Genomic DNA, 12,962 nt, shown 5'->3' with positions numbered 1-12,962 from the left:
TGGGGCCAGAGCTGCAAAGCTCAGTCAGGCAAAACTGGAGCTGGGTCAGGCCATCACCCCCAGCCAGAGGCTGCCAGGGCTGCCATGGAGGTCAGCAATAGCTTTTGGGGCAAGCATGTGACTCAAGCAGGAACTGGAGCAAATACAGCTCAGAAAATATTATGATTAAATGGTATAGGCAAGTACTACAGGGTGACACACACCTGCTGTATAACTGAAGCTTAACTATGCTACAGGTTAACTCCCATAAGGCATATGCTGTACCCAGCATTTCTTATACAACTAGAAGATGATAGTCAAAAACTCTGCATAAATGTAACAGCTGCCAAGGAGATAAGGGTTGCGCTTTTCTTTTTCCTTTTTTCTTTTCTTTTCTTTATTAAATAGCAAAGCAACAGCCCCATCGGTTAATGGACACAGATGTAGGATTGGTGAACTGGTGTTAGGAGCTGTACCTAATAAGTTGGGTAAAACAAGTAAACCAAAATGCTGCGGACTAGACCCTTAATGCCATAATAAACTCCTAATGAAGGAGGGGGTCCTAGCCTGGGTAACTGAGATATCTATTAGTAATGAGCAATTGTTTTGTCTTCCATTGGTAGCACAGGAGCATAAGCAATACACTTCAACCCTGTAGATGTTAACTATCTCCTGCTTGGCTTCAGTTGCTTTTGTTTCGTTCTCTTAGGTGGAAAGGAAAAGATGCCAGGCTTTGTTTCTTTTTCTGTGTGTCGTCCCCCACCCCCCCCCGATCAATTGCCATAGCTGAAGTTGGGCAGAAGACAAGAATAAGAAATTGGGGTAACAGTGAAAAGCATGGGGCCAATAAGAGTGTCTCCATCATGAAACAAGAGCAGCCTGGTTTCTCTTGGTGAAGCTGGGTGTTAACAATGATCATGTGTAACAGATCACCGATAATTGAATGCAATGTTTGTGTAGGTAATGTGTCTGTGTGTGTGTATATTTATAAAGGATCATATTTTGAGCACTACAAGAAGCAAAGGTAAATCAATTCAGTATAGAAATATTTCCCATAACTGTACGTTAACAGATCACATGCTATTAAGTGTAGCTTTACATCGCTGTGAGTAAGGAAGACTATCCCCTCTCAGGTATTGTACTGGGAACAGTTTATTTGTGCATAAGTTGATGGTCCTGGGGTAGGTGGAAAGTAGCACACTGTGGAAAATGGGGTTCCTCAGCTATGAGGACAAATTGTGCATAACCTGCTTGCACATTTTCTGTGTGCAGGTAAAGATGACCTAACTGACCCAAAAGAAGGGTTTTGAAGCCACTAACAATGTGAAGCAGGGAGGCCGCACAGAACTGAATATAAGTGAGGGTATGTGCATTATGTCTCTTGGGAAAGGTTAGGGGAGTTTCTGGACTCTTTCTCTCTGTTGCTTTCTTTTCTCTGTCTCTCTTTCTTGATATAATGGCGTTTTACCCAAATAAGAACAAGCAGGAAGTAAACCACCTTGAATCCATGTTGGTAGCTAGTGCAGGGAAATTCAAATTTAAGGACACTTACACAGAATAGCTGTCCTGACCTGGGGGGGTAGCAGATGCCCTCCCCCAACAAACAACACTTGGGGTACAAAGGAGGCATTTAAGTATTGCCTCCTCTAGCATTCTAGAAAAGGCAAGCAGGCTTCTGCAGGTAGCAGTGAAACAGCATTTGCTTATAAGAGCAGACAGAGGACCCAATGAAGTGCTAAAGTTTGTAGGAACATAAGGAAAATTGGGACATACATGGGATGAATGCTCAAATACAAGTTGTTTGACTGAGTAATATGCTTGCAGAGCTGAAAGGGAAAGGTGTACCACCACCTCCAGCACAAGATTTCAGCTTCCTTGCAAGAAGCTGAGATTATATATGTGCATGTTGGTGCATAAGAAGATCAGATCCCACCATTTCCCCCAGGAGACATTTGAAAGGGGATTCTTGCCCCAGCCATGGAGTCTCAGACTCTCCTACCCACCCTGGGCTCCTACCATAGCACATATGGATTCCTCAAGAGCCCCACCTGCCACACCACTGACAACTGCCTGGCAACTTGCAGTTCCAGGAGACAGAGGGCGGCTTCCAAGGAGGATGATCCTCACTGCTTGAGGAACCCCAGCAAAGAGGCTGTTACTCTGATGCTGGAGAAGCAATGGTCTGGGTGAGGCTACGACAGGAGGATGGCAAAAGGAAAAGGAAAGGTTTCCCCTTCTGGAAGTAAAGCTGGAAATGGCCTGAGAGACCACATACTGCTCCTAAGGGGTTTATGCTGCAGACGTGAGAGGCACAGGCTCATGAAGACTCCCTTGGTTGTCAAGGCAGCTAATTTCAGTACAGCTCACCAGTTTCTGTGCCGTGGGAGACTTGTGACTGACACACATGCACATCAACACACCAGTCCTCCCCCTGGGCCTGTAAACACCATATGGAAGCATATGACACCATAAGTGTTTCATTTAATGTTGCCCCTGCAAGGGGCTTCGCTGTAACAGTAACAAGAAGGCATCTTTGCCAAGAGCTGCCCAGGGCCTGAAGACTCTAGGCAGTAATAGTGCCTCTGGGAAAGAACAGCCAGAGGATGAAGGAGCAAGTCCAAGCAGCTCTGGAGTAGCCCAAGTCCAAAGATTTGGAGCTGCTTCAGACAAGCCCTGGCTCGTGCTGGAGGCAGAGGGCTCTGGCCAGGCCCAGTAACAGTGCTGGAGGCAGAGAGCTCAGGAGCGGCTCCGGTCTTCATGGTTGCCTACAATCATTTTGCTGTAGAGTTTCTGTTGCTCCTCCTTGAACGTGTCTTTCACCTTCTCTCTCTTCAGTCCTCCATCCCTGGGGAGAGAGTCATATCATCAGAGGAGCTGCAGTTGTGCACTGTCTGAAACTTCAGCTGGGGCTGCTCAGAGCAAGTCAGAGCTTCTGCAACAGCCGGACAGCTACACTTGTACCTTATGTTGCCAGGGCACACTGCAGACCAACTGTCCCCAAGGGGAGTTACTTTCACACCTTGCTCTGCCAGGAGCTGCACCCATGGCCCCACACTGTGCTCAACATGGCAGCTCTGTCAGAAGTGTGAGCTGCTCTCATACCACTACAGTAGACTGCCTGTAGAGTCCCTCTGCCTCCCAGGCTCTGAAGGTCTCAGTGCCTGAAAAAGGAAGTTCCCACTTTGCTGAGCAGCATCAAGTCAGAACCAGGGCATCCCAGTGCAAGCTGGGTCCCTGCTACAGAAGAGCAGTTTTGGAGGTCACAGGCAAGATGTATCTCCATTTCTCCATAGGGCCTACTCTGCCCAACGCAAGACACAAGCTTAGCTCTACAGTCCACAAGCTCATACCAGGACCCAGGAACAAGGAACCCTGGCAACAGAAGAGAAAAGCCTGCCTGGACTCACCAGAGCAGATCCACAAGGCCCCCCTGCCTGGCAATGGCTGACTTCACTCGATTGGCAAACTGGACAGCGTCCTCTTTGGGCTGTGGCAAAATAACACCGTTCAGCAGGAGCAAAGGGCTAAACAGGTAGCAGATAAGATAGGCCAGGTTCACCTTACTTACCTGCCTGGTCATTGGGGGCAAGTACCAGACACTGCAGACAATGGCCCAGCTGGTCATCATCCTAAGGAGGTAGGTTACCATGCCATACTTGCTGCTGTTCCAGAAGGCATCTCCAAACTGCGGGTCATACTACAGAGGCAGAAGAGCTCATGAAAGTCAGGCAGTAGTTGCACCCTCCCTGAGGCTCCAAGTTCTACCCCAAGCCCAGCTATAGGCCAGCCCTCCCAGAGCACTACACGGAGTGACCTCAGCTTCCCCATGCCCTCAGACCAGGCTGTTGACCCAGCAGTGCCAAGACTGGGCTGCCAAGACTGAGCTCTCACGCAGAGAGCTACTTGTGCTGTAAGAATGTTTGCCTTCTCATACCTTGATGGCTACAGGATAAACCGTGGCTCCAATTTCAAAGCTCCCCTTTTTGAACATCATCACAGACGTGTTGTTGATGCAGGTTCCTGTAAGAGGCAAGCACAATCTTCTCAACTTCCCTTTGCAAGTCAGTTCAGAAGTCTAAGCTATACACTTAATGGCTAGGCTGCAGGCACCCAGCAACGGCCCCCTAACACTCACTCCAAACCCTGTTCTCTGTGTGCACAGGATGTGTCACCGGGACATCATATATCTGACTTCCACATTCTGGGTTCAGTCAGCTCTAAAGATGCAATGTCCCTTTTGTCTCAGTGAAGGGTCTCAAGGCCCTTGGCTGCATAAGAAGGGAAGGAACAGAGATGCGGTGCTGTCCCAATGTGCCCTCTCCACCAGGTGCTTGTCTGGCCTTGCTCCGTAACTCACCTTCCGGAAAGATAAGAATAGGCAGTTTGCTCTTGTCCTGGACATGCTCTGTGAGCCTAAACAGAAGAGTGTCACCAATTAGCTCAGGGCATGGAAGCTATCACTCGCAATCCACACAGCATACAGTCCTTATCCTGCAGTCACTGGGGACTATCTGGGTGCCAGCAACAGTGGCACAGCGTCCCAACACCCATGAGGCAAGGCAGCGTCCTCACCCAAAGGAAGTGGGCAGCCCCCCCCTTTCCCAGCCTCCAGACCTCCCCCTGCAGCTAGTAACTGTCACACCTTTTGGCAACGAGGTGACGATCTTTGACCTCAGAGCGTTCAAACCAGACGTGGGGGCAAGCTTTCACCATGGCTCTCTGTATCACACCCATGAGCCCTCCGTGGATCTGACCCACCTGAACAGGGCAAGAAGACACAAGTTACAAGACCTGGGGACACATGGAAGGCCAAGGCAGCTCCTAGCTTCACAGCCAAGTTGAGGTTCATCTTTCTACCCCTGCCCTGGAAAGGCTGAGAGGAAAAGTCCCAGGCTCTGACTGGAAGGACAGATGTAGCAAGCCCCAAGTGCTTTCCACATTCCAGGAGGTCCAGCTGGGGAAGTGCTTTGCTCTGCCATGGATAGCAAAGCCCAGAGCTCTACTTGCAAAGCAGTGCCCAGAGACCCCTGGTACTCTGAGTCCCAGGCCAAGCACAACAGGGTATCTGTGCACAGGGTCTGAGAGTGCCCTGCGATGTCATGCAGGGAAAAGTAGTTCTGCATGCTCAAAAGCCTCTTGCTGCCTACTCCTTGCCCCATGCAATATGCTTGCTGCTCCCACCACGCATGTGGCCAGGCCATGGCAGGCAGAGCTGGGGCTGGGGTGCAGACCTTACCATCGCGTAGTAGCCATCACTGGCCAGGATGATCACATCAATGGGAGATGTGTGATTGGCCACGCAGATGCCTCCATTTCGGGGTCTGTTTTCTCTAAATGCAAAACAAAAGTACAGATGAGGACAAAGGAACGAAGTGTGAGGCCTGCAAGAGGCACGGCACGGAGCAGCTAGTGGGAAGGGACACCCTGCAGCAGACAGTGCCTCCTTACCGATCATGGTAGGTGATGATGGCTGTGAGGGCACGCACACAGATCCGGTAACACATCAGGTGGACATGCTTGCTCAGGAACTCCTTACACCTGCAGCCCAGGACAGAGACCATCACCCCGCAGTTCTACAATCTCCCCTGTAACAGTGCCACTCAGCCCAGCTGCCCCAGGCCATGAGATCCAACAGAGACTTCACATCTCTTCCATAGAAACACGTCTCATCCTGGGTTTTGCCATCAGCTTATGACCACTGATTCTTAACTCATGAGAACAAAACTTTGGCCTTTGCTCTTTTCTGTTCTTACTCCTTTCAGAGCCCAGGGCTGAGCGCTCTGCCACAGGCTTAGTGCTCACACCTAGGCCCTTTGTTTAAAATTACAGGGTGTCTGTTCCTGAGAGGCTACAGATGCCACGACCACCTGCCTTGTCTACAGCAGGCAGAATAGATAGGCCTTGCAGGAAAACTTCAGGATTATCAGGTCCCAAACTGCACAGGGAGCTCCGCATCCCCTCTTCCCTCAAAGACAAACTCACCTTCCATTTGGCAAATATCCCACCACTGTAGTACCAGTCACCAACAAGCTGATGCCAGTAAACGCCAGGGCTATCCTGCAGAAAGAGGGAAGCTACATGCTAGCAAAACCAGGCCACAGGCCCTACTCATCAAGTAGCCTGTCTCTCCTGATCATGTTGAACAGGGTCCGTGGGGCTTGGAGACCAGTTGCACTTGCTGCAGTGGGAACAGGCCATCAGCACCATCTCGGCAGGCAAGTTCCTGCAGCAGCACTCACCTGAGGGGCAGAAGGAAGCAGTAGCGGATGAGCACACCCAGTCCCCAGAGTACAGTGAGGCGCAGGCTGATATACTGGAAGTTGTAGTTGGTCCTGCTGAGCAGGTTCCAGGACTCCAGCTCTTCAGCTGAGAACCTCTTGGTCACTTCATCATCCATGATGGTCTCGATGCCTTTGCGGCAGAAATAGAAGATATCTGAGAGCTCAAACTCAGGGGTGTCCAGGGCTTTGCCACTGCCACTCCGGCGGATCTCCTTGATCTCCTCTTCCAGTGATGTTGGCTCCTTTGCAATGATACCTGCAACATGCAGCAGGCAGCTCTAAGCAAAGTGTGACTTGCCCACTCAAAGAGAGCTGAGAACCAGGGCCCTTACTCGCCTGCCCTCCACAGGGCCCCCTTCCTTTCTCCAGTCCAGATAGGCATAAACCAGTCCTCCCTACTATCTAGAAATGAAGCACTCCCTGGGTGCTTCCCTCCCCTTCCTCACAAAATGGACCTTTCCATATCTCACTCCAATCCATCTACATGGAAAAGGCTTCCCAGCATACCTCAGCTGCTCAGAGACACCACATTTACTCCATCTCCCACGAAGAATTTTGAACTTCATATGTACCCATGCAGGGCAGGATCTTACCATTGACATAGGGCTTGTATAGTGGATGGTTCTTCTCCTTGGCACCACGCTCTATTCTCAGTGTCGCCCACTGCAAGAGACACACATGACAAGCAAGATTCGCAAGGCCTGTAGCTCTACTTCATACTACCCCTGTTTTACAGTCGATTTCCATGTAAGACCATGGTTAAGGGGAGAAGATGGGGTTAAAGCAGGATGCTTCCGTACAGAACTGAAAGAGTGATGAACACAACTGAACTGAGGTGGAAGCAGAGACTGGCCCGGGAGGAACATTTTTACAGCAGAGATCTGCCTGCAATGGGACAAGAGGACTGATGGGGAGGTGTCGAGCACAGGCATAGGACAGCCAGGATGTGCACGTGTTTGTGTGCCATTCTGCACAGCAGAGCCCCAGCAGGAAGCAGGGAGTGCCAGAGGGAAGAAGAGTGCTCAGTGGTGAGATGGCACAGCAAGGTTTTCTGCAGCCTCCATGTCCTGTAGGCTCTGTTGCACTTGGCACGTGGTTGCCACTGCACAGCCTCTGGGTGGACCGTGCATCCTGCCGGGGTGGTCTGCATCAGAGCACAGGAAGCCGATCATGGACCGGTGCTATTTTTCAACCCTCATTTCTTCCAAGCTCAAAGCAGAGACTGTGTTTTCAGGCTGCTGCTAAAAACATCAAGCTGATGACAGGATGGGATCCTTCCCTCCCCGATTCAGCTAACAGCTGCTGCTGCTTCTCAGCTCACCAGTCAGTCCAAAACAGCAGCAGCAAGCACCCTCAGACAGCTCTCTGGCAGCTGGCTGCCAAATCCCATGCCCAGACTACCTGTCATCCACAGAAATCTCTCTCAGCTAATTCTCAAGGGCACCAGCAAAAACTGCAGGCTGGATTTCTGGCCGGTCTTCCTGCCTGCCCTCCAAATAACCCTCTCACCCTCACACTCTTGGTAGGAGAACAAGCTTGGTAGGAGAACAAGCTTCTAAAGGAGGACTTGTGTACAACACGCTTATTGCTCCAGGCCAGCTGCTCCATCAGGGATCTGTGAAGAAGGGGAAGCTGCTGGGAACTCCTGGCATCCCGGTCTCAGCCCATGCCAGCATCAGATGAGGAGGCTGGATGATGTGGGAATGCTAATTGCATACGGAGTGTCTGGCTCATCTAGCAGCCTCCTCTGCCAGCAGAAGGAACTGCAGGATTGCAGAAGATTGTCTAGATGCTGCCATCCCAGGAGAAGTCAGAAGAGGAGCTCTGACCCAGCAGGAGCTGGGCAGCCTATAGGAGAAGGCATTCCTCGCAAGCCCAGCACATCTCTATCCTGACTGCGGTAGCAGAAAACCCAGACTCCCACCTGGGAAGCACCAGGCAGGTCTCCCTCACCACCAAGAGAGATGTGCAGCTGCCACCTCAGGCCCTGCAACTCTGGCTGTGTGCACAAGTTGCCAGACTCGAGTGCTGCCGCTCTGGGCTATGTTCGCAACACTGGTCTCTAGAGCTGGGAAAATCTTTCGGGTAAATAACGCTCCCCAAAAATACAATTCTGAGTGACCAAACCTAGTGAGTGAATTTTCCAGCAAATCTGTGAGCATTTCTGCCAGCGTGCTCCTCTCTCTCACCACAAAGATTCTTTGATAAAAACTGAAATAGACTTCAAAGTCTTTTCAGAAAAATAGTTTCAAAATCAAACACCAAAAGAGGTGTTGAGATTAAACGTTCCTGAATTGAAGAAAGGAAAAAAAAAAGAAAACAAGGTGAAAAGTTCCATTTCAGATAAACCAAACTTCTTATTAATTTTTTCTCCCAGCTCAGTCATTAAATTTGAAGTCAGGTCTTCAGACATCTGTGTTAACGAAGCACCTCACAAAGCCCAGGGTCTTCCCATTCACACCTCAGGCTTTTGGGAGGACTCAGAGTTTGAAAAGCTGAACATTGCAAGCTCCAGGGCTGCCTTCCCAAGCCAGCCAGTACAAAGATACTCCTGGGGAAGATCAGTCCTGTTCAAACAGCAGTTGCTGTATCATAAATCCTTTAGCAGCTTGAACTTCACATTTAAGAGCCTAAACCTTCCCTATCAAGCACAGGGCACCCCTTTTCCTTTTGCTTGGGCTACCAGGGTAGGGTGGTGTAGGCTTTATCTACTAGGATTTTGGCAAAAATTCTGGTCTCACCAGGGACTTGCTTCAAGGAGAGGTGTTGGCTGTGAGACAGCCCATAAAATTAGTCTGCCAAAGGCAGGCAAGGGAACAGCATGACCCCAAGTTGGAAAATTCCACTTGGTCTCTCTGTGCCAAGAGGGTCAGCAAGGGCTGCTGGTCGTCCTCAGAGGCTGCAGGTCCACACATGGCTGCTGGGCTCAGCAGATAAGCAGGCAGCACTCTGGGACAGAAGGGTGTTGAGAGCTCTGGGTTCTGGCCACAGACCACTCGGGGCTTGCAGTACAGAAAGTCCTGCCTTACCTCCTGCTTTTGCTTCATCCAAACATGTGCTGGAGAGGAGCAGCCTGCTGGCTGCAGCCTTGTCCCTCCCCATCACACCCTACACCCCTTTTGGCTTCCTTCCACATCGAACTGTAACAGCACTCTGCCTTGCCTGGGACATTAACCCATCCAAGCACACAGCTTCTCTCAGCACATCTACAGATCCTACTGTACTATTGCATACTTACGGGCCACACTATCCTACTAGTTTACTTGAAGATTTACTGGATTAATTACAGGGAGAAAACAGCCCATGAACAGAGGTCTAGTAAACTGCATTTGGCTGAAATGACCCGAATGGGTCATCTGGCACCAGCACGTCACCAACAAACGAACCTCCCACTCCAGTCATCTGCAATGCTCTGCTGAGGGGCAAAAGCCTTCCTTCCTAGCACGACCACGCTTGACAAGACCCCTGTAAACACACAGAAAATTCTGAAAACATGACTTACCTGAAAAATCTTTAATAATGTTTTCATGTAAACCTTGCGGATGCCAAAGGAGACTCCAAAAATTGCTGGCACAATGATGAAAACCAGAAGCAGAGTGAAGAGGACAGTTATTGAAATCCCCAAGAGATTAACAACCAGGCTGTCAAAGGGGAGCAGGAGGAACATGGTGAAGGGCCCAGGAAAGGCTGGTGCCCTGCAGCCAGACAGAAAGGCTGCCCGGAGCGATTAACCAGTCCTCCTGTTATTCAGCAACAGTCTCACACATGCACTGAGTCCACAGCCTGCTCACAGACCCCATTCCAAAGTTCACATCCTTTTTGGGCTCTGCGAGAGAGGGAACGCAACAGGATCAGGGAGAGCAGTTGGGAAAACAAGCAAACAGCCTGCCAGGAGCCCAGGTAAGTTCAGACAGTGTGGGCTGAGGAGCTCAAAGAAGACGGAACACACACAGAGGTTCCTCCATGGGCGTGCAGTGGACACTGCAGTGACACAAGTGCGTGAATGGATATCCTCCCAAGGCGCCGCTGAGCAAGTCCTGCTGTGGGGCAGCTTGTGAAGAAGCTGGCAGCAGAATCCCCTTCTGGCTGCTGAGAGCATGCAGAGTCTCTTCACAGGGACAAGGTGGAGTCCATCCGTGAGCCTGCATTGGAGGAGATCGAGGGAGTTGGCACTTGCAGGAGCCTACCGTGTGTGGAGCTATTATTGTTCTTTCCGTGAGGACACAGGCACTAGCGCAGATCCTTGCATGACGCCTGGAACAAGTTTAATTCCAGAGGTCCCTGGCATCCACTCATGCTGAAGGGTAGTTACAGACACGAATGAAGCCTGTGTCCCTGGAAAGCTCTTCAAACAGCAAGTTGGCTTCTTGGCACACGAGGCACTCACATGCCACCAGCACTAGTGGAGGAAAGAGAAACTGAAGTCAGGCAAGTCACGCTGCTCGGAAAGACGTCAACTCAGAGAGGGTGGCAGGAGGCCAGGGACAGTGGGCTCTGAACCTGGAAGGCAGTGCTTGGGCTGAGGTCACATCACTCAGAGCAACTCCTGAGACACAGCAGACTCGGACTCCACTCCAGCTACTGCCTGGCACTGTCAGACTTGGGAATCACCCCCTGCTGCCACTCGTCCTCTATTTTCATACCATTCACACCTCAGATTGAGCAGACTTGTTCAGAACCACGCCTAGAGCACAGGACGCTGCAATCAGGTCCCAAGTACAGGAAAGGAGCCAATGGAGTGACAGAAAACCCATCCTCATGACAAAGATCTTATTGCCTCTCTCATTTCAGAGGCATCCGAGAGCATTGAGCCAGCCAGGTACCCAGATTCCTGGGAAGGAATCACTTCCTCTACTCCTGTACACACACCTCGCCCCCCGGTCACACAGGGCAGCTTTACAGGACAGGAAGTTAGCCCAAGGGGAGAATTATTGCTGATGATTAGCCAAAGCGGAACTTGTTGGGGCACAGGGACCAGTCAAAGGTGAAACACCCGGCACTACAGCCCTCCCGGGGGAGGACGCCCTCCAGAGCATGGGTATGCACAAGGCCAACTGAGGCTAGTAAAAAGAGACGAGTCTGCTCGGGGGTAGACTTCCCTCCAGATACCACCTTCACCTGGCTATGGATGTCAACCTGAAGATGGGATTTAACAGGTAGCCGACAAGGACATAGGAGCAGAGAAGAGTCTGGGGAGATCTTCTTGCTCCCCTTTACAGTGCGTTCCAGCTGCTGGCTTAGCACTGCTATACCAGTAATGCTAAGAATATTGTCAGTGCTTCAAAGGAACATGCATGCCACGTCCCGTGAGAGGCAGCTCTACAGCCACGCATGTAACTGCCCATTATGCCAGAGCTGTCACCCATCAGAACCAGGACTCGTGCTGGCGAACTGGTCAGACCGGCCATCTGAGCTGGCAGCCGCTGCCCTAAGAGGGGCTCAGTTATTGCATTCCTTCATTGTGTCACCCAGTTTTGGCCTGTCAGGGCAGGCCACACACCAGGCAGCATGCACGGCCAGCAGCCACGTGTGATGAACCCCGGGGCAAGCGCAGGTAGCCCTGCCTGCTGGCTACAACCTCTGGGGCTCACGCCAGGACGACGCTGCCGACGCCCCCGAGCTGGCAGGACGCTTGTCCGGCCCCACCGTTGTAACGCCCCAGGGCAGAGGCAGAACCCGGCTGCCGGCGCCGCGGCCCGGTGGGCGCAGCAGTCGCATCCCGCGCCGGCTGCCTCTGGGCTGCCGCTTCAGGTTCAGCACCCGGCGGCCGCGAGTGAACCCCTTCCACCCGGACCGCAGGTACGCGCAACAGCGCACCCCGGGCTGGGCGCGGTGCGGCTGCAGCGAGGCCGGGGGCAGCGGCGAGCGTCCTTCTCAGCTTTATTCACCGGGAGCACGGCGCGGCGCACCGGGACGCGGCCCACGAGCGCAGCGAATCAGGGCAGGGCCGGGGCTCAGCCCGGCGACCTTCGGCCTCGGCGTGTGCGCGCCAGGCAGCGGGTGCTCCGGGAGGAGCGCGGGCGGAGCTCCCGCCGGCAGCCCGCGGCCCGCCGTGCCGGGGAGGCGCGAGGGGCGCCCCGGAGGGCCGGGCGGGGACGGCTGGCTCCGCCCCTCCGCCCCGGGCCGAGCGGCGGGGACCGGGTAGTGGGCACCAGGGGGCGGGGGCGCTGCGGCGCGGTGGGCCGGGCCAGATCGCACCCGGCGCGGGGGGGCGCTGCGGCGCGGCCCGCAACCACGGCGGGGGAGGCCGCGCTCCCCGAGGCGGGCGCCGGTTAACGGTCCGCGGCCGGGCCGGGCCCTGCCCAGGCGCCCCGACCCCGCCGGGCGCGGCGGGGGACGGTGGCCCGAGGCCCGTGCGGGGAGGCGGGGAAGAGGAGGGCGCCGCGCCGGGCCGGGCCGGGCCGGGCCGAACCGGGCCGGTCACGCACTCACCTGCCGCCACCGCCGCCGGGCCCCGGCTCCGCCCCCGCCACGTGCCGTGCGCGCCTCCGCCCCGCGCTGCGTGCGCTGACGTCAGCGCGCCGCCCGCGGGGCCGCGCCCGCAGGAGCGCCCCGCCGCCTCGCGCCGCCGACAGAGGGCGCCCGCCGCCGACCCGCGCCCCGCCCCCCCCCCCCCCGGGCCGGCCGCAGAGGCAGAGGCAGAGGCAGAGGCAGAGGCAGAGGCAGAGGCAGAGGCAGAGGCAGAGGCAGAGGCAGAGGCAG

General features: G+C 53.6%; 1 protein-coding gene across 3 annotated transcripts; it reads right to left on the bottom strand.

Moving 5' to 3' along the window:
• Window positions 1–2,440: 2,440 nt before the first annotated feature.
• On the bottom strand, window positions 2,441–12,739 carry GPAT4 (glycerol-3-phosphate acyltransferase 4). Of its 3 annotated transcripts, none has more exons than XM_076358777.1 (13): window positions 12,693–12,739; window positions 9,763–10,659; window positions 6,854–6,923; window positions 6,219–6,516; window positions 5,962–6,036; window positions 5,428–5,517; window positions 5,216–5,309; window positions 4,622–4,737; window positions 4,337–4,392; window positions 3,914–3,999; window positions 3,548–3,676; window positions 3,387–3,466; window positions 2,441–2,824 (listed from the first exon to the last, which is right to left on the bottom strand). In XM_076358777.1, exons 2-13 carry the CDS (start codon window positions 9,925–9,927, stop codon window positions 2,716–2,718), a joined length of 1,368 nt encoding a protein of 455 aa, XP_076214892.1. In that variant the 5' UTR covers window positions 9,928–10,659; window positions 12,693–12,739; the 3' UTR covers window positions 2,441–2,715. The 3 variants fall into 3 exon arrangements, with proteins under 3 accessions (XP_076214892.1, XP_076214893.1, XP_076214895.1); XM_076358778.1 differs by having other exon boundaries at window positions 9,763–10,402; window positions 12,693–12,709; XM_076358780.1 differs by lacking the exon at window positions 3,387–3,466.
• Between the last annotated feature and the right edge of the window lie 223 nt (window positions 12,740–12,962).

Source organism: Aptenodytes patagonicus, chromosome 24 (genome assembly GCF_965638725.1).
Source record: "Aptenodytes patagonicus chromosome 24, bAptPat1.pri.cur, whole genome shotgun sequence".
Taxonomy (NCBI): domain Eukaryota; kingdom Metazoa; phylum Chordata; class Aves; order Sphenisciformes; family Spheniscidae; genus Aptenodytes; species Aptenodytes patagonicus.
This window is presented reverse-complemented; position numbering and strand designations above follow the sequence as displayed.

Bases quoted from the DNA above. Each gene is read 5' to 3' on its own strand.
- GPAT4 (XM_076358777.1), bottom strand. From the start codon at position 9,927: ATGTTCCTCCTGCTCCCCTTTGACAGCCTGGTTGTTAATCTCTTGGGG. The intron at 5,518-5,961 runs GTGAGTTTGTCT...CCTGGGCTGCAG, and splicing joins GGATATTTGCCAAATGGAAG to GTGTAAGGAGTTCCTGAGCA. The intron at 3,677-3,913 runs GTATGAGAAGGC...CTGCCTCTGTAG, and splicing joins TTTATCCTGTAGCCATCAAG to TATGACCCGCAGTTTGGAGA.